This window comes from Rhinoderma darwinii, chromosome 10 (genome assembly GCF_050947455.1).
Source record: "Rhinoderma darwinii isolate aRhiDar2 chromosome 10, aRhiDar2.hap1, whole genome shotgun sequence".
Classification (NCBI taxonomy): domain Eukaryota; kingdom Metazoa; phylum Chordata; class Amphibia; order Anura; family Rhinodermatidae; genus Rhinoderma; species Rhinoderma darwinii.
In genome coordinates, this window is record NC_134696.1 from 42,739,512 (window position 1) to 42,766,950 (window position 27,439).

General features: G+C 39.6%; 1 protein-coding gene across 5 annotated transcripts in view; it reads right to left on the minus strand.

The window, feature by feature from the left end:
* Positions 1-27,439, minus strand: part of CADM1 (cell adhesion molecule 1) — a 228,313-nt gene that overhangs the window by 18,403 nt on the left and 182,471 nt on the right. For 2 of the 5 annotated variants that reach the window (XM_075839793.1, XM_075839790.1), the window contains 2 exons: positions 6,098-6,172; positions 348-380 (listed from right to left, as the gene is read on the minus strand). The exons of 1 other annotated variant lie outside the window; for it this stretch is intronic. In XM_075839793.1, the coding sequence (XP_075695908.1) occupies positions 348-380; positions 6,098-6,172 (108 nt within the window). The remainder of the gene's footprint in view (positions 1-347; positions 381-6,097; positions 6,173-27,439) is intronic. 2 more of the 5 variants (XM_075839791.1, XM_075839792.1) reach the window with 2 other exon arrangements.

The window sequence follows — 27,439 nt, forward strand, 5'->3', positions numbered from 1 at the left end:
AGATCCCACCAGCTGCATAAACCATTAGTGCAGTCATGCATTTCATGCACAGGTCTCAGGAAAGGACCAGAATGTAGACAAGACAAACCAAACAGAGCAACAAGCCAGGCCAGACTTTGTAAAGGGAATTACTAATGGAAAGGGGAATGGAGCAAAGAAGCCACCCCTTGAGGAAAAGAACCATATGTCAGAAAATCATCAATCCTAGGATACACAATGGCCAGTAGGTAATGGACCTCCATCCTTCTCACCACCCAACTCCATTATGGATGCATTACATGATCCCTTTACATTACTGGCATGGCTTGTTGGCATCTGGAAATAGAGAACAGAAAGCTGATACCAACCGTGAACTGCAGGCTCTGTCGTTGCACTTGCGTCTACACACGGGAAGAGGAGGAGGAAGGGAAGAAACGGAAGGAACAGCATGCAAAAAAAGGGAAAAATGGGACAAAATAAAGGGAACAGATAATACACAAGCAATAATGAATCTCACACAGCATTGAATTTGTAAGACAAGGGAGAACGTGACAGTCATACACCAGAGAGACACCTTACACTTACCTCCAGTCCTGAAAGGAGCACAACCTTCTAGGACTAAAGGAACTAGGGGCAGTGGGGCCTTAATAATACAACTTTTGGAGAAACCTTATTTTTGTTCTTAACATTACCATTATTCTCTTCTCAAGCCTGTAACTTTCTATACTTTAACACAATTGGCTACACAATCCTCTGAGTGATCATTCAATTTTATTTATACGTATTTTATATTTATATTATGCCGAATATTATTATTACTATGGAAAGGTTAACACAAAACTTCTCCTTTATAGTTATGTTAAAGAATATCTAATGGAATTGTATAACTAACAGTTACCTAGTAAAGTATTATTGGAATCCCTCCCTTTAGTTGCAGCCCAAAAAGGTGGAGCTTCAATTTAAAGGGGTTGTCCAGAATTAGATTTATTTGTAGAAACAGCGCCATGCTTGTTTATTTGCGGTGTCTGGTATTACAGCTCAGTTTTATTGAATTTGAATGTGGCTGCGCTGCAATACAAGACACAACCCATAGATATCTGTTACACACAAAAGAACAAAAAACAAACAAAAAAACAACACCTTTTTTTTTTTTATAATCCTGGGCACCTTAAAGTAGTAAAGTAGTCCTGACCATACAGCATATCCATTCACAAGTGACAGTTTTGATCAGTTTTCTATAGAGATTTTAGACACGTGTTATGTTGACAATTTCCTTTGGTCCTAATATAACAATGTTTTTTTTAGCGAATATACAGGGCAGTTTAATGTGCAGAGTTTACATGCATATTAATGTGGTTGCCATGTGTAACATTGTGAATGACATGTTCAATGCTTTGACTCATTATTACTTGCCAGGCCATATGGTCTACACCAGGTACAGATGCCACCTAACAACCACATTCACTGTCCAGATCGCTGCCTGTCTCATATACTAATTTTTCTTATACTTATATTGATATGAAAAGGTATTTTCCCCTTTCCAGAATATCTATATTTCAGATTTGTCACATTCAATGACCTCTGATCTATTAGACAATTGGAACTGGAGTAAAGAACTCCAATCTTAAATTACTACTGATTTTATATTAAGGACAAGGATCCCCAAAACCCATATCACCCATGTGAAAATGTAACCGTCCTAAAAGGGGTTGTCCGAGATTTAATGACTTTGTGTTAATTCTTGTAATTTATAAATGTAAATACATTTGTAATATACTTACATTTTCCAAAGTGGACCCGTTTCCAGATCCTGCCGTGGGGAAGTTGACTGGTGACGTCACTCTCTGCTCTGGCCGCTTTGTTGATCTTGAATTATTTTCCGGGTATACGACACGTCACATGTGACGTGTCGTACAACGGCTTGTTCTGTTGTAACGCGCATGCGCGGCCCCTGCTGTTATCTCGAGAACAGCAGGGACCGCGATAACAGCAGTGGCAGCGCATGCGCATTACGGGCTGTGAAGCAGAACAGCCCATACATGGCCCGTCACAAGTGATGTGTCGTATACGCGGGAAAGAATTCAAGATCAACAAAGCGGCCAGAGCCAGTGCAGAGAGTGACGTCACCCCTCAAGTTCCCCACGGCAGGATCTGGAAACGGGGCCACTTTGGAAAATGTAAGTATATTACAAATGTATTTACATTTATAAATTACAAGCATTAACAAAGTCATTAAATCTCGGACAACCCCTTTAAATTTACTAACTTATTGTACTGTACAATTACTAGCAGCAATAATTGAAACTAAATGCTTCCCATCTGTATGTGATATTATGGTTGAAGAACATTAGCCCGCCCGCTCTTCATTACAAAACTCACTCTGGTAGTTTCTGCTCATTTCAGAACCTGGCAAAGCATCTCTACTGGGTCAAAACTTAAATTTTGTTTCTCCTCGGGTATCCAGGTGCAGTATTGCTGCTTTGTTGCATAAGAAATTTACAGAGGACAGGGAAATCTTCTTGAAAATGTTCTAGAACATTGTAGAATTCATGGAAAACAATCCATGTGTTGAGGCAGCAAAGCATCTCCACATCATCATGTCTGACTGCTGGTATAACGGGGCAGATGTACTACATTTTGGCACATTTTATTTTAGCCTAATTTAGGAACAGATGTTTACACCTCACTAGAAAAAATATTCTAGAAAAGGAGGTGTGGCTTAGCAGGGGAAGGGGCGTGTCTTAAAATGTGCCAAACAAAACCAAAACCAACCGGTATAAGGAAAAGAAGAGGGTCTAGCTAGATATACCAAATTTATCATACAGGTTGCGCTACTGTGATAAGTTTGGCTCATCTTCAGACTAGCTGGTCTAAGTTTATGCTGTCTAATTCATCTACAGCCCCCCTCTCCACTAGACCCCGTGCAGAACCAGCGGCCGCCTCACCACGCAAACCAGGGGTCAGGTGACCCACGTTCCCTATAAAGGTTCAGGTCCCAGAGCTAAGACCCGCATCTATCAGACATTTATGGCATATACTGTGGACATGCCATAAATGTCTAAGTTGAGAATACCCCTTTAAATAATAGAGGTTTTTCTCTTACTGGTCTACAGAAATGTGTCATATATTAGGATTTTAATACATTATCCGGCACATTTTCTTTACTGACCGATAGGTTCCACATCATGAAATAGCTTTTGAAATACACACAAACTTGATAAGCAAAGAGTAATTTACATATGGCATCATTTATCACACCCACACGGCTCAACCTCCTTATGCATTTTTTTTAGGATGAAAAGGAAGCACACACTGCAATTTACTGCAGATCCACAGACCAGAAACTTAGAATCGTTTGGTCACACTTGAAAAGCCTTTTAATTAGACAAATATGCCCTCATGAAATTACCATGCACTACAGGAACCAGCATAAATAAACCACTTGACCCTCTGTGCGCTGTGCAAACACCTGTGTGATTCAACTGTGCCACCAGGGATACACCATTGTTAAGATGACTCTTATGATTTGCAATTATTTCATACACAAAGTTTGACACAAGTAATGGCAGACATGAACCCTTTTATTGTTATTAAAAATAATACATATGGAAATGGGAAATGCAAACACAGTAATATAATGTTTAATATGGTTGCTGGAATGGCCGGCCGGCCTGCCTGCTAATTCAAATTGTCCATGTCATACTATTACAAGGGTTGCCTTATGAAAAAAAAAACTTTGTTAATAGAAACCAGCCTAGCGATCACTGCAGGTCTGGCTTTAGAATGTCCGCATCTGAAAAGGTATTCAGGGGTAATCTAGTATTACATGGAGGTCAATCAAATGAATGGCGACCATTTTATACATGAATAGGTCGGGTTCGCCACAGCTGAAGCCATTCTTTTTGGTTGGCTACATTCTGGCTCATAGAGTGGGTTGGGTTTCCAAAGAGGGGACCTTTCTCTTCCCCACATGATGTCTGCATTCCCTAATAGACAGAATAGACGAGGAGACAGCACTTCCAACTTATGTCAGCTTTTTAATCACCCGTGCAATGTTTCAGTCCAACAGGACCTTTCTCAAGCATGTGTCCCGTTGCACGGGTGATTAAAAAGCTGACATATGTTGGAAGTGCTGTCTCCTCGTCTATTCTGCCTATCTGATATTGGGGACCGCGGATCCGGTCCTATTGAGGCGTGCACCCACTTGTGGTCCAGTGCTGTGGTAGTTTTCTGCTTTGTATTCCCTAATAGACCATATAGACAGGGATTGTCTTCATGAGACAAACCCTTTAATAAGGGCAATACAGTGGATACTTCCAATAAACTGTCCTACAATGTCCACGTCACCAGAATTTTGACAGATTTCTAATTGATTTTCCTGTGGATTCATAGCTCAGCATGTTGCCATTGGAATTCTATCCTGTGACCCACATCTACCTTCGTAGGTTAATGCATGTGAGCCCTAACGACCATATGGTTTAGCATAATGTATTATCCTAGCTAAATACACACAGGGCTGTTATTCACAAATTGTCCTTTTGTTCTGTCACTCTAGTTGTAGGAGAGTGTTGAAGGTAAAAAATAAAAACACATGATAATGATATATAGTATCGGTAGACAGGGGGGATGCTACAGTAGTGAACATCAAGCAAGAGTACTGCAGGAAGAAGGGGAATGTTGTTTGAAAACCATCACACCCTACCAATTTTGTTTTCAATGTGATAAGACTTATTTACATAAAAGCGATTACAATTTTTTTTATTTTAAATCTTCTTCTGGATCCACACAGCCAAATAAATAATATTTCTAACTTCATGGACAGTTGATAGAATGAAAGCAATGAAGATTATAAACTATGTCTATTTTCCAAAATGGACAAATTCGATGCGTGAAAGATCATGCCATTCAAAACGAACATTAAAAAAATGAATTAAAAAAATACTTTTTTCATCATGTTTTGTTTTCATGTGTCTCCCTTGGTGCTGCTGCTAATCTGTGCTCTGAGCAGAAATATTCTCGTTCCCCCCTGGACGCTGACAATAGTCCCTTTTTAATTTTCAATCCAGCTTAACCAGCCTAACAAGCTGGAAAGAAGAATTCTTCTCAGCTATACTGCCATGCTACTGCAGAGGCTCTGCTCCTTCCCTCACAAGCAGGTAAGAAAACTATTTTGATTGGCTGCTCTGCAGTGAACAGAGAATCACTATGCAGAGACCTGGCTGTAGGGAGAGTGACTGAGCATGCGTGTCCACCATCATAGATCAGGGGGTAAACGTGTATATTGATATACACTTTGAACAGGTGGCGCCATAATATATAAATTAAATGTTATAACTCATAACTAGATGATTTTTTTTTAAGAGTCTATATACACAATTTGTTTATAATATGGTGCTTTCTTAAATAAATAGAATATTCTACATGGGGTTATCCCATCAGAGCTGAACATCCTCTGAGGAAACCTGCCCTGCAGTCAACAGAACCAAATACGCCTATTGTCAACACAATGCTTCTAAAATTAGGAACTATGCAAATAATCTTAATGGAAAAATCTCCTGTGTTGTGTTTACAGCTCCTATACAGACCTATGTGTCTCCATGGCAACAGACTACAAATAATCTTACCCTGTAGTCTGACCCTGAAGTCATACTGACATCCATCTGTTCCCTACTTGTTGCTAAACTGTATGTTAGTATGAAGTAGGGGACAGATCTGGATGGCAATAGGACTGCAAGATCAGACTACACAGGTTTTGATTGTATCCTGCTACCAGAAAGGTCTGCATAGGAACTGTAGACACAAAACAACAGGACATTTTTAATTAAGACTATTTGCAAAGTTCCTAATTTTAGAAGCACTGGATCTAAATGATTAAGTTGCTTCATTTTAGAAGCACTAAGAAAAACATTGGTTGTGAAAGTGATCTTTAAGAATGAGAGAATGATCATGGGCTTGTCTAACTGTCAAATTATTCCGCCAGACCATTATTATAAATCATAAAATAATGTTCATCCATGGCTTGGAGGCGGCAAAAAACCTGAAAAAATTTGATCACTTGACCCCAAACGAAAATACATGCAGGGAAGTGACATACACACATGTAATGAAGTTACCATACCTGGGGTGGTAGAGGGTGTGGTAGTTGAGGTGGTAGTGGTGGTTGTTGTGGGTGGTGGGGGGGTGGTGAGGGGATCTGGATGAAAAAAACAAGGAAAAATATTCCAAATTAAAAAAAAAAAAAAAAAAAACACATCACAAAAACCACAATATCAATGGAAAATCAGTAGGAGATCAATGCATCGATGGAAACCAGCACACTATTAATGTGAAAATTTAGCAGGACAATCTGCAAAGCATCCATAAAATGATTATGAAATAAGGTAATTAAAGGGATAATTAATACAACACCAAAACAAAAGACATTATACAAACAGAAAATCAGCGGGATAGTAATGTAATATATGTGTGTATATATATATATATATATATATATATATATATATATATATATATATATTTTAACATGGAATACAAGTGACACAAACACTTGCAGTACATCAAATTAAAAGTGACAACATTTATATAAAAGAAAAAAAATACCAAATTAAAATTAAAATTAGTAATGACGGCATTAAACTTGCAAATGCAGCCTGTCAGCAGGAGATATCGGAAATAAAGACAAAATATAGACATGACGAACAATGAGCATATAAACCACAGCATATTTTTGTAAGCCGTAGCAAGAAACATCAAGCTAATTAGTTGCATAAATGCTTAGCATCGCTCTGATGTCTGGCATACAAGGATTGTGTTTTTGGCTGTGCTTGTTTAAAAAAAGTCTACCATTTTAGCAAGTATGTGGACATTATTTAGAGATGTGAACGATGAGAATCAACATTTATGATATCAATCACTAACCTACTATTGGAACGAATAAATCTTTACGGACTAATCCTAAACAAAGGGAATTGGATTGTTACTGTTTAAAACAAAAAAGGTTTTGCTTGACTAAAAATTGTCGGATTAAAAAAAACCTGCACCATGCAAATAACTTTTTAGATATATAAGATGTATTGTCTAGGATAAACATAGAGGACATCCTACATATCCTACTGATTTTTCCCATTTTCGCCTGGTGAATGATTGAGGGGTGTGGCTTAGCAAAGTGGTAGGGCTTAATGATCTGTGTGTCCTACTGCAGACAGGGTAGAAAAGGAAGGCTCCTGCTGCAGCCAGATGTCTTACAGCTAGAAATGGAATAGTGAGGAAGATGAGTGAAATGGCTATTCTCCTGAAACATAGGTGGCCTACTTACACACAGAGTACTGAGAGAAAATGGCCAACAAATGGTTGGTGGAAGATGTTTGAAGAAGGGAAGGGTGAAAGATTAAGATTGCAAGAACAGGAGACAGGCAGGAGCGAGGGGGATGTAATGTTGAGCGCTAGAAACAATGGAAAAGCAAAAGGACAAAAGTAACGGGGACACAGAAGTAGGTAACACACAAAAACCTCTAGGATATCCAAGTTAAAGCATCACTCATTGACTACAGCCCAATTACTTATGGATTTTGTATGGTCTTGCATGGCTAAAAGGATTGATTTAAACTCCACTTTTGAAAACTAATGTTTATTTAGTTATTTTCCTTTGACCTTCCTCCTTCCTTATGCAAGTGGATTATATTATATCTCATCTCCTCAGAAATATCTCATGTAGCCATGTTAGATGTATACTGTTTTGTTAGGATGACAAAACTGTTACTCATTTGTTTTAAGATAGGAAGTACGGAAGAGTTAAAGTGGCAGTAGGGTGCAAACAGATAAAGAATATAGATATTAAAAACAAATAGGCTTATATATATTATACTTTGAGTTGGAGCCCTAACATTACTACAGTGTCCTGATAATGAATACACATGAAATCCAGCCTGGACGTCATGTGTACTCAGAATCCTGACACTTCTGACTCTTTTCTGTGAGATTTACAGCAACGGATACGAAATCTCGTTTACCTCGTAATCTTGCGAGATTTCGTATCCGTTGCCGGAATCTCACAGAAAAGAGTCAGAAGTGTCAGGATTCTGAGTACACATGACGTCCAGGCTGGATGGTCATGTGTATTCATTATCAGGACACTGTAGTAATGTTAGGGTTTGTGTATGTAGCTGCACATAGCGATATATCTATATCGCTAGTGCAGTGTAAATGAATGGAGAGGAGTGCATGATGCCGATTGGTCAGCGTCATGCACTCCTCTGTACAACGCCCACTTGGTCGAAAGTAAAAATACGCCCACTTGGGCATTAAGAAAGCTCATTAGCATAAACCAAAATCGCTCCTAACTTTGTGAAAAAAGATCGTTTTTTTTAAATAAAAAGCATTACTGTCACCTACATTACAGCGCCGATCTCCTTATATAGGAGACAGGACACTTATAATGTGGTGACAGAGTCTCTTTAAGTTTTGACTATATTTCTGATAAATGAATGTTTTCAGCTATTTTGACGGGAAATTAAATAAGCATTACAGTGTATGTCAAGTAGTTGTGTATTACACAGGCTACTTAGGCCCCATGAACACGGCCGTACTTTCAGCTGTAATTACGGACCCATTCATTTTTATGAGCAACGAACACCTTTCCATATTTTTACGGATGGGTGTCCAGTCCGTAAAAAATAGAACATGTCCTATTCTTGTCCGTAATTACGGCACTGACTCCCCATAGAAGTCTACGGGCGTTTCCGTAATTACGGCTGGCTATGGATGTGCACTCGTAGCCGTCCATAATTAGTTGCTAGGCGATATATTGATATATTTTATAACTGTTTAAAGAGCAAATCCTATTTATTGTGTTATTATTGGCATTGCAACATTTACCCGCAAGATCTTTCTAATAATAAAGTGCCAGGGTGCAGAGAGTATCTTGGCGCCTACAGTTGACTTGCAGACAATAGTCTTTGAATGGCACACAGACTTGACGGGTGAACATGGAGGCCTCAAGGAATATGAATAATCATATATACTCTAAAAGGTGATTTATAGACCATTCCTGTATGTAAAAGTTAACTTTGATTACCACAATAATAGGGAATGCCTATTTACAGTGACCCTGTAGTCCAAAACGTAAAATAAGTGATAGCAATGGATTTTTAGCTTTTGTCACTTAGGGAATTGCTATTCATAATACATTCTAATAGGTCATTATCGAAACTGCGCAATAAGCGAGATAACAATGTAGAATAACTACATAAAGTACAGAAACAGACATTCTCGGTATATTTTCTTTAGGAACAATTCAGAAATGTATCCTGCGGAGGTCAGGGCTTCTCTTCCCATCGACTCCCAGCTGCTACTAACTGACTTACAGTGACCAGAAAGACAAAGATGCAGAAGTTTTGTTTCAGATATTTATTTTGGCTTTCACAAGAAATCCTGCAGGCAGCGCATGAGAAGGTGATGTCGGACTGGCACTGATCGACCAGGCTAAAAAGCGAGAAATAGTTTTGGATTGTGCATTGGACCACACATTGGCCCGAGGTTCTGCTGAGCTTGAACAATGACCCCGCTGTGTCAGATAAGAAAAAACACACAGCACAATGGCATAGTGGCAGCAAGCACAAAAATGTAATAATGGCAGCTCATCTCATGATAGTAAAAGATATTCTGCCAAGTGCATTTTTTCAGCGGGACAGAGAGAATGTAAATCGGAGAACCTTGATACAATGCAGCGATTGCTGGGAAGAGAATGTGCCATTCCAGAAGATTATGACTAAGGACTCATTGAGACGAGCATGTAACTCGTCCGTGTGACGCCGTTAAAACAACAGCCATCACCCAGACACATGTTTTTCAATGGGCCTGTTCACACGACCGTTGTTTTAACGGAGCATATGAAGGGTCCATGAAAAAACAGGACATGTCCTATTTTCTTGCGTTTTTACGCATCCCTCTATAGACTCTAGTCTATGAGGGATCCGTGATAACGCGTACTGCTTGGGTGCACCTCGGACATGAAAAACATCAAGTTTTCTTTTCCGAGGTTGCACACGTTCGTCTAAATGTAGCCTTAAACGTAAAGGTAGAAGAAAGGTCTGCAGAAATCCTGCACATTGATGGCTGAGATGGCTGCACATTGATGGCTAAGGTAACTGGTCCAGTGTAAAGTTACCTTAGGTATGTAAACCATAGTACAACAAGGGGTTCCGTCCATATGTCCTCACATTAAAATAGGAAGATGATGCATTTTTCATTCATTATCCAGCCTATTATCCCTGGTCATTAAAGGGGTTTTCCGTAACTGTAATATTAATGACCTATTAACCCCTTCCCGCTCCTTGACGTACTATTACGTCATGGCAGCTGTATCGTTCGCGCTCCATGACGTAATAGTACGTCACGGGAGTAACGGCCGTTTCGGCCGTCCTCCCGACACATACAGGAGCTGTGACGCTGCTGTCTTGTTCAGCAGCTGTCACAGCTCCTACAGCGGGGACCGATCGCTGTGTCCCCGCTGATTAACCCCTTAAAAGCCGCGTTCTATAGAGATCGCGGCTTTTTAGGGGTTGAGCTGCCATCGCCGGCCTGCTACGCGATAGCGGCCGGCGATGGTGACTATGGCAACCGGACACCAAACAATGGCGTCCGGCGATGCCATAGACGGAAGCCTAGTGGGTCCTGACAACGTCAGGACCCACTATGCTTGCTGTCAGTGAGTAGCTGACAGTTCTAATACACTGCACTACGCATGTAGTGCAGTGTATTAGAATAGCGATCAGGGCCTCCTGCCCTCATGTCCCCTAGTGGGACAAAGTAATAAAGTTAAAAAAAAGTTAAAAAAAGTTGGGTAAAAATAAGAAAATAAAAGATTTAAAAGTATTAAAAGTAAAAATCCCCCTTTTTCCCTTATCAGTCCTTTATTATTAATAAAAATATATAAACAAACAAATAAACTATACATAATTGGTATCGCCGCGTCCGTAACGGCCTGAACTACAAAATTATTTCATTATTTATCCCGCACGGTAAACGCCGTAAAAAAAATAAATAATAAACCGAACCACAATCACAATACTTTGGTCACTTCACCTCCCAAAAAATGGAATAAAAAGAGATCAAAAAGTCGCATGTACCTAAAAATGGTACTGATCGAAACTACAGTTCGTTACGCAAAAAATAAGTCCTCGCACGGCTTTATTGATTGAAATATAAAAACTTTATGGCTCTTAGAATAAGGTAACACAAAAAGTGAATGATTGTTTACAAAACTTATTTTATTGTGCAAACGCCATAAGACATAAAAAAAACCTATAAACATCTGGTATCGCCGTAATCGTATCGCCCCGCAGAATAAAGTGAATATGTCATTTATAGCGCACGGTGAACGCTGTAAAAAAAAACGAAAAAAAAACCAATCGTACAATTGCTGTTTTTTAGTCACCACGCCACCTAAAAATAGAATAAAAACTGATCAAAAAGCCGCATGCACCCCAAGAAAACTACAATGGATTCCTCAAGGGGTCTAGTTTCCAAATTGGGGTCACTTTTGGGGGGTTCCCAATGTTTTGGCACCACAAGACCTCTTCAAACCGGACATGGTGCCTAATAAAAAAGATGCTTCAAAATCCACTAGGTGCTCCTTTGCTTCGGAGGCCGATGCTTCAGCCCATTACCGCACGAGGGCCACATGTGGGATATTTCTCAAAACTGCAGAATCTGGGCAATAAGTATTAAGTTGCGTTTCTCTGATAAATCCTTTTGTGTTATAAAATAAATGGTATAAAGAGGATTTTCTTACCAAAAAAAATATGTAAATTTCACCTCTACTTTGCTCTAAATTCCTGTGAAACACCTAAAGGGTTCATAAACTTTCTAAATGCTGTTGTGGATACTTTGAGGGGTCTAGTTTCTAAAATGGGGTGTTTGATAGGGATTTCTAATATATGGGCCCCTCAAAGCAACTTCAGAACTGAACTGTAACCTATAAAAAAAAAAATGAGGCAATACTTTGCTTCTTACATTATACTGATAATGAGCCGTGCCCATCCCGAGATGGCCCCAGTTTTGACCGTTTGTATAAACGGAGACCCCTATTAGACCGTTCCAGTGCCCGGTTTTCCCAAGCATACACCCCTGAGAAGTGTATTTCTATTGATGAGTCCCTGGTACATTTTAAAGGGAGGGTTCAATTCCGCGAGTACCTGCCGGGTAAGAGGGCAAGGTATGGCGTGAAGATGTATAAGCTGTGAGAGTGCATCAGGGTATACCTACAGGTTTAGGATATATGAAGGAAAGGCCACCCCCAAACCAGACTGCATCCTGGGCTACAATAGGTACATGGGAGGGATGGACTTGTAAGATCAAGCCCTGAAGCCCTACAGCGCCATGCGGTGTGGTATAAGAAGCTGGCCGGGCACATCATACAGATGGCATTGTACAATGCGTACATGCTACGTCGATGTGCAGGCCAGACGGGAACTTTCCTGGAATTTCAAGAGGTGATTATCAAGAACCTAATCTTTAGGGACCAAGAAGGGGGGGGCACCCAGTACTTCTGGAAGCGAGCCCACACGCATCGTACCAGGGCAACACTTTCCAGGAGAAGTTCCCCAAACTGGCAAGAAGGGAAAAAGTCAAAAGAGGTGCAAAGTCTGCTATAAGAGGGGGTAAGGGAGGACACAATATATCAATGTGACACGTGTCCCGAATAACCAGAGCTCTGTATGAAAGTGTTTTAAAATTGATCATACATCCCTTGGTTTATAATTTACCCCAATTTTACTTACCCTGATGCACTCCACACAGCTTATCCCCCCTCGTCTTTCCCCTCTGGGCCCTGCTGTGTGTCCAGGCAGCTGATAACAGCCACATGTAGGGTATTGCCATACCCGGGAGAACCCACATTACAGTTTATGGGGTGTAGGTCTCCGGTCAAAATGCTCACTACACATGTAGATGAATGCCTTAAGGGTGTAGTTTTTAAAACGGGGTCACTTCTTGGGGGTTTCAACTGTTCTGGTACCTCAGGGGCTTCTGCATACATGACTTCGCACTAGAAAATCCCCAGTAGGCCAAATGGTGGTCCTTTCCTTCTGAGCCCTCCCATGGGCCCAAATGGCAGTTTATCACAACAAATGGGGTATTGCGGCCCTCAGAACAAATTGCGCAACAGAATGGGGTATTTTGTTTCTTGTGAAAATAAGAAATTTTCAGCCAAAACTACATATTATTTGAAAAAAATAATTTTGTTTTCATTCCCAGCCCAATTCAAATAAGTTCTGTGAAAAAACTATGGGGTCAAAATGGTCACAACACCCATAAATGAAGTCCTTGAGGGGTGTAGTTTCCAAAATGGGGTCATTTGTGGTTGGTTTCTATTGCTTTGATACCTCTGGGGCTCTGCAAATGCGACATGGCACCCGAAAACCAATCCAGCAAAATCTGGACTCCAAAGAACACACAGCGCTCCTTTCCTTCTGAGCCCTCCCATGGGCCCAAACGGCAGTTTATCACCACAAATGGGGTATTGCCGCACTCAGGACAAATTGGGCAACAGAATGGAGTATTTTATTTCTTGTGAAAATAAGAATTTTTGAGCTAAAATGACATATTATTGGAAAAAATATATATTTTTTTAATTCCCAGCCCAATTCAAATTAGTTCTGTGAAGAAACTATGGAGTCTAAATGGTCACATTACCCATAAATGAATTCCTTGAGGGGTGTAGTTTCCAAAATGGGGTCACTTCTGGTGGGTTTCCATTGCTTTGATACCTCTGGGGCTCTGCAAATGCGACATGGCACCCGAAAACCAAACCAGCAAAATCTGTACTCCAAAGAACACACAGCGCTCCTTCCCTTCTGAGGCCTCCCATGGGCCCAAACGGCAGTTTATTGCCACAAATGGGGTATTGATGCACTCAGGAGAAATTGGGCAACAAAATTGAGTATTTTGTTCCCTGTGAAAATAAGAAATTTTGGTAAAAAATTACATCTTATTGGAAAAAATGTCATTTTTTTAATGTCACAGCCCAATTGAAATAGATGCTGTGAAAAAACTGTGTGGTCAAAATGCTAACAACAACCATAAATGAATTCCTTGAGGGGTGTAGTTTCCAAAATGGGGTCACTTTTGGTGGGTTTCCATTGCTTTGATACCTCTGAGGCTCTGCAAATGCGACATGGCACCCGAAAACCAATCCAACAAAATCTGGACTCCAACAAACATATAGCGCTCCTTTCCTTCTGAGCCCTCCCATGGGCCCAAACGGCAGTTTATCACCACAAATGGGGTATTGCCACACTAAGGACAAATTGGGCAACAAAATGGGGTATTTTGTTCCTTGTGAAAATAAGAAATTTTGATCACAAATGACATTTTATTGGAAAAAATGACATTTTTTTCTTTTCAGAGCCCAATTCAAATACGTGCTGTGAAAAAACTGTGCGGTCAAAATGGTAACAACAACCCTAAATGAATTCCTTGAGGGGTGTAGTTTCCAAAATGGGGTCACTATTGGGGGATTCCTACTGTTTTGACACCTCAACACCTCTTCAAACCTGGCATGCTGCCTAAAATATATTCTAATAAAAAAGGGGCCTCAAAATGCACTAGGTGCTTCTTTGCTTCTAGGGCTTGTGTTTTAGTCCACGAGCGCAGTAGGGCCACATGTGGGACATTTCTAAAAACTGCAGAATCTGGAGAATACATATTTAGTAGTGTTTCTCTGGTAAAACCTTCTGTGTTACAGAAAAAAAAATGAATAAAATTGAAATTCAGCAAGAAAAATGAAATTTGCAAATTTCACCTCCACTTTGCTTTAATTCCTGTGAAATGCCTGAAGGGTTAAAAAACTTTCTAACTGCTGTTTTGAATACTTTGAGGGGTCTAGTTTTTAAAATGGGGTGTTTTATCAGGGTTTCTAATACATAGGCCCCACAAAGCCACTTCAGAACTCAAGAGGTACCTTAAAAAAAAGGCTTTTGAAATTTTCTTAAAAATATGAGAAATTGCTGTTTATGTTCTAAGCCTTGTAACGTCCAAGAAAAATAAAAAAATGTTCAAAAAACGATGCCAATCTAAAGTAGACATATGGGAAATGTGAACTAGTAACTATTTTGGGTGGTATAACCGTCTGTTTTACAAGCAGATGCATTTAAATTCAGAAAAATGCAATTTTTTCAAAATTTTCTCTACATTTTGCAATTTTTCACCAATAAACACTGAATATATCGACCAAATTTTACCACGAACATGAAGCCCAATGTGTCACGAGAAAACAATCTCAGAATCGCTTGGGTAGGTTTAAGCATTCCGACGTTATTACCACATAAAGTGAAATATGTCAGATTTGAAAAATGGGCTCTGAGCCTTAAGGCCAAAACTAGGCTGCGTCCTTAAGGGGTTAATGACTTCAGCTCTTCCACCAATCGTCTGCCTAATTTAATTGTTCACATAGGCACAGCACTATACATTTGGTTGTGGCTGTGCCTGGTACTGCAGCACAGTCCCATTGACGGAGAGTCGCAGTACAAGGCACAGCCACTATCAAATGTACAGCACTGTGGGTGATTAAACAATGAAGGGGACACAGCACTAAAGGGGGTGCCACAGCCCCTCCATACAGCTGATCGGCGAGGGTGCCATTCAAAGGTGCCTGGTAAGAAATAAATATCATTACTTTGCACCTAATCACATGTACAAATGGAGAGGGGGGGGGGGGTTAGTTGGAGTGCTTCTTTAACTAGTGAGAATAAATTACAGTGAAGATACAAAATGTAGCAAGGCACAGTAAAATATCCTTAGTCTGGCATCCATAGGAGCTGCTTGGTGCTATATTATCAAATATTCTGGATTATCAGACAATCATAGAAAAAAACAATAAAGTCAATTCTGCAGGTTTGAGAACCTTCCGGAAGAACGGCCAAAATAACATGTTAACGCAAAACACGCTGCTATAAATGTAAATGTAATCAGATCTTCTAACCCTATGAAATTTCACATTATAGTGCAGTTCTGTGCTGGAAACAGAAGCAAGATTCTAATACTTTCTGGATTATGGGAAGCCAGATTAAAGGAATTTCACAGTAAACATAAAAATTCCAAAACAGATTTTAGTAAAAAGTACCGCACAATGAAAGAAAATGCAGCATGTCACTTTAAAGGATTTTTGGTAAGGTTTTCAACTGCACCGCTATTGCATATGTTGGCATGTGTGAACAGAGCCCTTGAAGGGCTTAACTCCTGTACTCCAGACGTACCGCACCAGAAAAACATTTACTGTTGTGCCATTATGCTAAAAAAAAAAATCACACACCCCGGACCTGATGGATATAAAACATAAAATTTGCCAATATAATGGTTCTTTTTTTATAATTTATTAATGAGAGGAGTCTCCTATATGGGTAAAGGACTTTCACTGTACTTCTCTTTTATTTCTCATTTGGTCTGAACAGGGGTTTATCTTCAGAATCTGCGCTGATATTGACTACATATAACATCAGCTTCTCATTCTGAATTGCAGATTTCTAATTTGACAATTTTTACGGGTAATATGATGATATTGCCTGAAACTGGCGACAGGGAGTAATGTGAAATATAAAGTACAATCTTCAGAATCCTAAGGTATGTATAATGGGATTTAACCCTTTGCCATGGGTGCAGTGTCTCATTTAGACTACATTAGCAAAATTTAAGAAATTAGTATTATTAAAGAGGCTCTGTCACCAGATTTTGCAACCCCTATCTGCTATTGCAGCAGATCGGCGCTGCAATGTAGATTACAGTAACGTTTTTATTTTAAAAAAACGAGCATTTTTAGCCAAGTTATGACCATTTTTGTAGTTATGCAAATGAGGCTTGCAAAAGTCCAAGTGGGTGTGTTTAAAAGTCCAAGTGGGCGTGTATTATGTGCGTAGATCGGGGCGTTTTTAATACTTTTACTAGCTGGGCGTTCTGATGAGAAGTATCATCCACTTCTCTTCAGAACGCCCAGCTTCTGCCAGATCACGCTGTGACGTCACTCACAGGTCCTGCATCGTGTCAGACGAGCGTCGGCCACATCGGCACCAGATGATTCTGCAGCAGCATCAGCGTTTGCAGGTAAGTAGCTACATCGACTTACCTGCTAACGCCGATGCTGCTGCAGAATCATCTGTAGCCTCTGGTGCCGATGTGTCCTCGCTCGTCTGACACGATGCAGGACCTGTGAGTGACGTCACAGCGTGATATGGCAGAAGCTGGGCGTTCTGAAGAGAAGTGGATGATACTTCTCATCAGAACGCCCAGCTAGTAAAAGTATTAAAAACGCCCCGATGTACGCACATAATACACGCCCACTTGGACTTTTAAACACACCCACTTGGACTTTTGCAAGCCTCATTTGCATAAATACAAAAATGGTGATAACTTGGCCAAAAATGCTCGTTTTTTAAAAATAAAAACATTACTGTAATCTACATTGCAGCGCCTATCTGCTGCAATAGCAGATAGGGGCTGCAAAATCTGGTGACAGAGCCTCTTTAAGTACATGAATATACATAAGCGGAGAACAGCAGAGGAATGAAGCAGAATGCCTGAAGAGAACCTACATAACCTTAAAGGGCAGCTCCAGTTTTATTATGCCTCTAATACACGAAGAGCTGTACACATTTCCTAAAAAAAAAAAATGACATAAGTGGACAGAGGCTGCGAAGGTGCTCAGATCCCCTTCTCACCAAGAAACATGCATCTTAACATTTTTCAGATCATAGCTGGCCTAGATTTGCGCCATAATTTACGCCAATTTCTAGCATAAATTATAATTAATTTGTCGGCCATCCTTTCCGCTAAGCTCCACCCACTTTTTAGAAAAGTGTCATGAGCGGCAGCAACAGCACAAAAAGTTGCAAGTTTTAATGCAAATTACGACTTTTGTCCCTTTCAATATTTTTTTATGCCAGAAAACTGGTGCAGAAAAGTTTATAAATTCCCGTAATGTATATTAGAATATTGCGCAACTTTTCAGTTTACAATGATGCTTTATTTACAAAAAAAGTAGAACACCCTTTTAACCCTTTCAGGACCAAGGGTCATCGATGCCTCAATGACCAGCCCCATTTTTTCAAATCTGACGTGCCATTTTATGTGGTAATAACTCTGGAATGCTTTTGCCTATCCAAGCGATTCAGAGATTGTCATATTGTACTTTATGTTAGTTGAAAATTTGGTCAATAAATTCATAGCTTATTTGTGAAAAACACCAAAATGTCAAGAAAATGTGCAAAATTTAAAATTTTTGTAAATTTAAATGTAATCTAATTGTAAAACAGATAGTAATACCACACAAAATTGTTGCTAATTAACATCCCCCATATGTCTGCTTTATATTTGCATTGTTTTTTGAACATTATTTTATTTTTCTAGGACGTTACAAGGCTTAGAATTTTAGCAGCAATTTCTCACATTTTCAAGAAAATTTCAAAAGGCTATTTTGTCAAGGACCAGTTCAATTCTGAAGTAGCTTTGAGGGCCTTATGTACTAGATAGACCCCATAAATCACCCCATTTTAAAAACTGCACCCCTCAAAGTATTCAAAACAGCTTTTAGAAAGTTTATTAACCCTTTAGGCGTTTCACAGGAATTAAAGCAAAGTAGAGGTGAAATTTACAAATGTAATTTTTTTGCCAAAATTCATTTGTAATACATTTTTTCTGTAACAGAAGGTTTTACCAGAGAAACGCAACTCAATATTTATTGCCCAGATTCTGCAGTTTTTAGAAACATCCCACATGTGGCTCTAGTGTGATAATGGACTGAAGCACCTGCCTCCGAAGCAAAGGAGCACCTAGTGGATTTTGGGGTTTCCTTTTTTTAGAATATATTTTAGGCACCATGTCAGGTTTGAAGAGGTCTTGTGTGCCAAAACAGTGGAATCTCCCCAAAAGTGGTTTTGGAAACTACACACCTCAAGGAATTTATCTAGGGGTATAGTTAGCATCTTGACCCGACAGGTCTTTTGCTATATTTATTGGAATATGTCTGTGAAAATGAAAATCTACTTTTTTTCTGAAAAAAATATAAAAAAATGAAATTTTTACAAGGAATAAAGAATAAAAACTTGTAAAGCTATTTCTCACGATTATGTCAATACCCCATATGTGGTAATAAACTGCTGTTTGGACCCACGCACAGAAGGGAGGGAACGCCATTTGGCTTTTGGAGCGCAGATTTTGCTTGGTAATAGTTCTGTTTGGGGTTTTGCTGGTATTTCAGTTTATAATGTGGGGGCATATGTAATCTGTGCGGAGTACATCAGGGCATAATAAGAGGGTATAATAAGGGGGTGAATAAATAATGCATAGATGTGTGGCCGGTGTCGCACTGATAAATGGTGCCCAATCTTATCCGCTTTTGGACACTCTGCACAATTTCTGCCGCTATATTCTGAGCGCCAGAACTCTTTTTTATTTTTTCTCCACCGGAGCCGTGCGAGGGCTTATTTGTTACGTTACAATCTGTAGTTTTCATTGGTACCATTTTAGGGTACATGTGATTTTTTGTCACTTTTTATTCGATTTTTTGGCAAGCAAAGTGAAAAAAAAAACATACATTTTGCCAATGATTTTTGTCCTTTTTTTTTACAGTAATCACTGTGCGCTATAAATTACATTTTACTTTATTATTACGGCGATACCATATGTATATAGTTTTTTTTATGTTTTGTGGCGTTTGCGCAATAAAAGCACTTTTCTATAAAATGATTTCTTTTTTGTGTCACCATATTCTGAGAGCCATATTTTTTTATTTTTCAGTCAAAAAAGCTGTGTAAGGGCCTGTTTTTTGCGGGACGGATTGTAGTTTTTATTGATATTATTTTGAGTTACATGCAAATTTTTGATCACTTTTTATTCTATATTTTGGGAGGGGTGATGACAAAAAAATAGTGATGCTAGTATTGTTTTTAATTATTTTTTTGCGGTGTTCACCGTGCGGGACAAATAATATTCTAGTTTTATAGTTGGGGTTGTTGCGAACGCGGTGATACCAAATATGTGTACTTTTTTAACGTTTTTTTTTCCTATAATAAAAGACTTATTATAGGAAAAAAAAAATATATACGGTTATAAAACATTTTGAATGCTTTTTTTTTTTTACTTTCTTTACTTGAATACCTGCAGCACTGATGGCTGCTATAACACATTACACACTACCTAGTAGTGTAACGTATTATAAACTGTCAGTGTGACGCTGAGAGTCACACTGACAGGAAGCCTATGAGGACCAGCTGGTCCTCATAGGCTTCCGTGAATGGCAGACCGGAGGCCGTTGTATGGCCTCCGGTTTTGCCATGCAACCGTCGGCAACACCCGCAATCGGTCCTCGGGAAAGTTTGTTGCAGCAACAAACTTTCCAGTTTGTTGCAACAACAAACTTTCCAGTTTGTTGCAACAACAAACTTTCCCTCCGATCACATGATCGGGATCTGAACCAATCACCAAATCACAAAATGACCAGAGGCAGGGGTTAAGAGCGCGATCCGGGTGTCAGCACTACTCTGAGACACCCGGATCGCGCTTTTAACACCCACTGTGAATTTACGTCAGCGCTGCACAGAGCCCAGCAAGCGCTGATGTGAATTTACTGTGGGCGGTCAGGAAGCAGTTAATAACGGTGATCATATTCTCTGTAGCCGTACCAATCGGTTCGGCTGTCAGAGAACAGGTTGCTGGGGAGCCGTGGACACGGACACTGACACCACCGGCGTCCGAGCGCTTTTCACAGTGCTATGCCGGCTGGAACAGAGATCTGTATATTCACGCCCTGGCAGCACGGGGTATGTGCGAAAAGGACGTGAATCTACAGAGTGTCGGCAAGAAAGGGTTAAAAAGCAACTCCAGCCAAAACTTAGCAACAGCCATATTTTGGCAAATCAGAGCGGTCGCCCAGATTTATTAATAATCTTATTTCACTTCCAGAGATGCTGACATTTTACTATTCTTCTATGGCGGCCAAATTTCTAAAAGTGAAAACGATTGGTTGTCACTTTTGCAGTAACTTCCCAGCAGTTGATGACAATCTGTCACTTTCTCAGCATGTACTGCTAATAACATAGTGACAGTCTATCATCAGATGCAGAGAATCTACTGCAAAAGTGACAACCAATATGGCAGCATATCCTACAGCAATGGCAGCTACAACCGAATAGAAAAAAGCCAATAAAATAAATAACAATATTAATAAATGCTGGCTATTGCGCCAACTTATGGTTCACTAAAATATAGGCCAAAATACACACTGAATAAAAAAAAAAAAGCTATAGGTTCCCTGCATAGGAAAAATTTAACACAAGGGTGAGACGTTCCAGGGGCAAGTTCAGAAAACGAGCCAAAGTGGAGTCTTGACGGTTATTAAAATGAACAACAAGACGATTTGAACCCATGGCCAGGCACCCATCATGTTACCTGTTAGGTTAAGTTCACACAAAGTGTAAATATTGCAAATTTTCCGTAATTGATTTTGTTGAGGAAAATCCGCAGCATAATAAAGTAGCAGCAAAGTGGATAAGATTTGAACAAATCTCCTCCATATGCTGTTTAAATAATGAGCGGAAAAAACGTTCATAAATTGACCTGCGGTGCGTTATTTTAATCTGCGGCATGTCAATGGTATTTGTGTAATCGCTGCTTTTTTGTTGCAGGTTTTCCCCATTGAATTCAATGGGGAGATAAAACCTGCAAACAAATAGCAGATGTTGCGTTTTTTTGCATCTGAAAAGCTGCTATTCCGCCGAAGAATTCTGTGTTTCTTCGTCCAGGCCGGCCTACTGGGATGACGTTTCATCCCATGTGACCGCTGTAGCCAATCACAGGCTGCAAAGGTCACAAGGGATAAAACGTCATCCCAGGAGGCCGGGCGTCAAAGGGCAAGTATGCGTTTTTTTTATTTTTTTATACGTACAGTTTACCGTAGCAGACATTCCAGACTAAAAACTGCACCACAATATAATACGGTTTTTCAGACGGAATTCCGTGCGGTGCCCAGGGCAGATACGCGGTGTGCTTTTACGCAGTGAATTCTCCCTGTGTCAACATAGCCTTACAGCGGTTATCAGGGAATTTAAAATTGTTGGCTGACCCTAGGATAGTCCATCAATAGTCGATTGGTAAGGGCCCAACTCTCTTGTATGAGCGCCACAGTCTCTGCATTCTTTAAATGGATTTAATTTGTGTTTGTACCTGTACATGCCGTTACTTTCGTAGCGGCTTGGCAAGGTATTGCTGCATTACCCCATTCGAGTGAATCGAGAGTCGGACTCTCACCTATCTAATAATGATGGCCTCTCCTAAGGATAAACCATCAATTTTAAAATCACAGATAACTCCTTTATTTACTTCTGTCTCCCCATTGCTGGGGACCGGTTACCGTCATCTGTGGATTGTCATTTACGTCTATATTTTAGTGATTAATAAAAATTAAGTTTTAACATAACCTATTCTTCATATATAGTACAATTTTGCCCCAGGGTATTAAGAACACCACCAGTGTGGGGAGCAGAACTTGTTTACTTGCAAACATACACTAAAGATTAGATACATTGCTCCCTATTATAGTATCCAGAGGTCAGAGCAGCCTTATGCATAGGATATAAGTTGGCGAACACTACAACTTCACAAAAGTGGTGCAAAGTCTATGTTATGAAGTTGGAGCACATACAGAGCTCTGCTTTTTAATCTCATTTATATATTCCCAGAGAACTCCTTTAAGGCTCTTATAACTAATAATATGCCATATAGGCCATCTAGCTAACAAAAGGGCGGTGACCGATCGAACTGCCAGCTCTGAAAAATCATTAGTAATGGATTGCTCAGACAAGGTTTTGGGTTTCCTGCCAAGACACCATTGCTATGATTCAGTGCTACTGGCGAAGAGCCACATCACATCGCTGCTGAGGCACAGGGGTCACTGATCCCAATTCTGGATGAGCAAATCTTCAAAAATTCTATTCTCCATCAATTCTCCAAAATGTGAATCACCCTCACTCACTGCAAACTTTGAACCCAAAGTATCAACTCTACCATCTCCAATCCCAATGTAGGAAGGACTGTGTTCACATGAACAGTTCCTCTAAAACCAATTTAAAGCCAAAGTTCAGTGAAAGAAATAGACTGTGACTTATGTAACACATACAACCTGCCATGTAACATGATTAGATTAATCTTCCTGTTTGATGCCATCTACGCAAAAATTTCAGTAGATCAGGGGTCTCAAACATGCGGCCCGCGGCGCATCGAAGCACCCAAGACATCCTCGATACAGCAGAGAGCAGGCTAAAGGAGGAGCGCCACACACACACACACACCCTGTAGAAAGTGCTGCACACACCTCCCTGTAGAAAGCGCCACCCCACTGTAGATAGCGCCCCACACAGCCCCCTGAAGATATTGCCACCCCCTGTAGATATCTGCAGGGAGGGGGGTGTAGCGCTAACTCCATTGGTGCTCCCTCTAGTAGTGGAATACCCAGCCAGAGCGTTGCCGACGCCCCCCGGTCGGGGATTCCTCTCCTGGAGGAGCCTCTGACGTCACTGTCCATATATGGATAATGACGAAAGGGGCTCCTCCAGGAGAGGAATCCCTGGCTAGAGAGTCAGCAACGCTCTGGCTGGGGATTCCACTCCTAGAGGGAGCGCCAATGGAGCTATCTATAGGGAGGGAGCGTGGGGTGCCATCTACAGAGGGCACTGTGGCACCATCTACAGAAGGCATTGTGGCACCATCTGGAGAGGGCACTGTGACACCATCTACGGAGGGCACTGTGGCACTATCTAAAAAGTGGCTGCCCAATCTTGACATTTTTGTGTTTGCCAAACACTGCCAACTGAGCAGCAAAATGGCATTTAGCGACACAAACTGGAAAACTGAATTGTTAAAATAAGCACGTGGAGTAAACGCACAAATTTCCGTTAAGTTTAAACCTTAAACCTAGCGGTATTATTATAGTAATGTAGTATTGTTATAGTAATATAATATTGTTATAGTAATGTGGTATTGTTATAGTAATGTAGTATTATAGTAATGTAGTATTGTTATAGTAATCTAGTATTGTTATAGTAATGTAGTATTGTTATAGTAATGTAGTATTATAGTAATGTAGTATTGTTATAGTAATGTAGTATTATAGTAATGTAGTATTGTTATAGTAATGTAGTATTATAGTAATGTAGTATTGTTATAGTAATGTAGTATTGTTATAGTAATCTAGTATTGTTATAGTAATGTAGTATTGTTATAGTAATCTAGTATTGTTATAGTAATCTAGTATTGTTATAGTAATGTAGTATTATAGTAATGTAGTATTGTTATAGTAATCTAGTATTGTTATAGTAATGTAGTATTATAGTAATCTAGTATTGTTATAGTAATGTAGTATTATTATTATAGTAATTTAGTATTGTTATAGTAGTGTAGTATTGTTATAGTAATGTACTATTGTTATAGTAATGTAGTATTATTATAGTAATGTAGTATTATAGTAATGTAGTATTGTTATAGTAATGTAGTATTATAGTAATGTAGTATTGTTATAGTAATGTAGTATTGTTATAGTAATCTAGTATTGTTATAGTAATGTAGTATTGTTATAGTAATCTAGTATTGTTATAGTAATCTAGTATTGTTATAGTAATGTAGTATTATAGTAATGTAGTATTGTTATAGTAATGTAGTATTGTTATAGTAATCTAGTATTGTTATAGTAATGTAGTATTGTTATAGTAATCTAGTATTGTTATAGTAATCTAGTATTGTTATAGTAATGTAGTATTATAGTAATGTAGTATTGTTATAGTAATCTAGTATTGTTATAGTAATGTAGTATTATAGTAATCTAGTATTGTTATAGTAATGTAGTATTATTATTATAGTAATTTAGTATTGTTATAGTAATGTAGTATTATAGTAATCTAGTATTGTTATAGTAATGTAGTATTATAGTAATCTAGTATTGTTATAGTAATGTAGTATTATTATTATAGTAATTTAGTATTGTTATAGTAGTGTAGTATTGTTATAGTAATGTAGTATTGTTATAGTAATGTAGTATTATAGTAATGTAGTATTGTTATAGTAATCTAGTATTGTTATAGTAATCTAGTATTGTTATATTTTTTGTACCAAATTTGAAAGTAATGCGGCCTGTAAATTTTATCTATCATTTACCCGGCCGAGTTTGAGACCCCTGGACTAGATAAACAAAAACAAGTGGAAACCCCTCCTAATTATTATGATGGATAATTTACTGAATTTCATGGTTTCTCCCCTTCGTTCTAGTGAAGGGAAATCTTAATGCTTCAGCATACCAAGACATTCTGGACAACTGTATACTTCTTACTTTGTGGGAACAGTTTGGGGTTCGGCTATTTTCTGTTCCAGCACGACTGCGCCCCAGTGCACAAAGGTCCATAAAGGCATGGTTGGGTGAGTTTGGTGTTGAAGAACTTGACTGGCCCGCAGAGAGCCCTGACCTCAACCCCATCAATCACTTTTAGGATGAACTAGAATGCCAATTGCGAGCCAGGCCCTCTCATCCAAAATCAGTGCCTGACCTAACAAATGCTCTTTTGGGTAAATGAGCAAATTTTCCCACAGACACACTCCAAAATCCTGCGGAAAGACTTCCCAGAAGAGTGAAGGACGTTTATAGCAGCAAAAAAGGGGGGCCCATCTCCATATTAACACCCATGTATTTAGAATGGGATGTCCAACAAGCTGATAAAGGTGTGATGTGAGGTGTCCAAATAATTTTGGGAAGATAGTGTATGTCCGCTCTGCATTGTCAATCAGATGAAAATTTCCAGTCTCGGTGACCACAAAGTCTCGTCTCCGAACAGACTGAACTGTCTGGTAACAGACAAATTGGGGTATGGTAGAGAACAATGCAACGGGGCTGCACCCATGAAGCAAGAATCCGTTATGGAGGATGGAACCCAACTAGAGGATGCAATTCAGATATGTAAAAAAAAAAGGGTGGTAATATGGGTACAGTAGAATAAAAGGTTTTGTTACACTAGAAAAGGGGAGTTATTTGGGGGGAATGACATGCAATGCACAAATGGACAAGTAGATGGTAAAGGCATGGACTGGAAATTCCCTCAAAGTACAGGTAGTGGGGTAATGATTGACTGTATGAGTTCGTTTTCACCACGGCACTGCCACCCTGAACCAGTCAGACATCACATAATATGAGCACCATTGTGTCTGCAGGCCACAGGCTGCTAAATGTAATTGCCTGATACACAAGTACATGTGAACACGGGCATTGGCTTAAGAGACATGTCTGGTCAGTTGATATAAAAGCAGTTGTGTGACAAATGTCTGTGGGTAGCCCCGTCTTAGGCTGGATTCAATTTTGATACAGTTTTAGACAAATGAGTAGATCTAAGAGGAAGAAAAAGCCAAAAGAAAGAACTTCTACTTCTCTTTTGGAATTGTAGCTTTTGTGTTTGGCTTGAAAAACGACATGTGTGAATCTAGCTGATGGGCTCATGCACACGGCTGTATTACAACTCCATTTTTCAGAGCCGTACTCGGCCTTCCATAAAGGTGCATGAGGCCTCTGCTGTACCGCTGTATGACTGATTTCATACATTCCTTACAAATCTGACAGAAAGACACAGCGCACCATAGCCAGGAATATAGTACATATGCTGCCCAAGAGCCAAATAAGTGCTCACCGGTTCGAGTTGTGCAATCGTAGGCACAACTCTAGTGACAGTGTACAGGGTAGGCTGCTGCGGTCCTCCGATTCTATGGCAGGAATGAGCGACAGGAAAACTTTAATAAAGGAAAAAAAATGAAAAAAGAAGGTATGGTATGCGCTGCCAGAAAATGAAGAGAAGAGACTTCACTTGTGGATTACAACTGATCCTGCACGATGGAAGTCCCTGCTCTTCGTTTTCTGGCAGCACGTAACCGTACCTTTTTTTCATTCTTTTTCTTTCATTGAAAAAAATTAATTATGGCACGCTCCATCGGAATCCGTATGTACAGAAGTATTCTTCCCTAGAGGCATTACTTCTAGTTGAGAATATCGACATACTTACGGCACCTGACTGGGCCTGTACGGCAATGCACGGAGGATATGTGGCTCTGTACTAAGGAGCCATTTGGCTTCCACACACTGGGCTCGTTCATGTGCATGAGCCCTAAAGCTAACCATACACATCAGATAAAAGTTGGGCAAACATAATTTAAAAAAAATTACAAGAATGTTCATTCGCGATGGCCGACTTCTGTCTGCTGAAAATATGTGTACGGCATGATTGGACAAATTCGTCTGCCCCAGCCAGCCAGGAATCTTTAAAACAGACTCCTTAATCGGCCAGTTTAGTCTCTACTGTTGCTGGCGGGATCGTTCCTACGCATTGCGGTCAATCATTCTGTTATGTGGATAGCCGGCGTAAGGCCTTGTTCACACGGTGTGTATTTG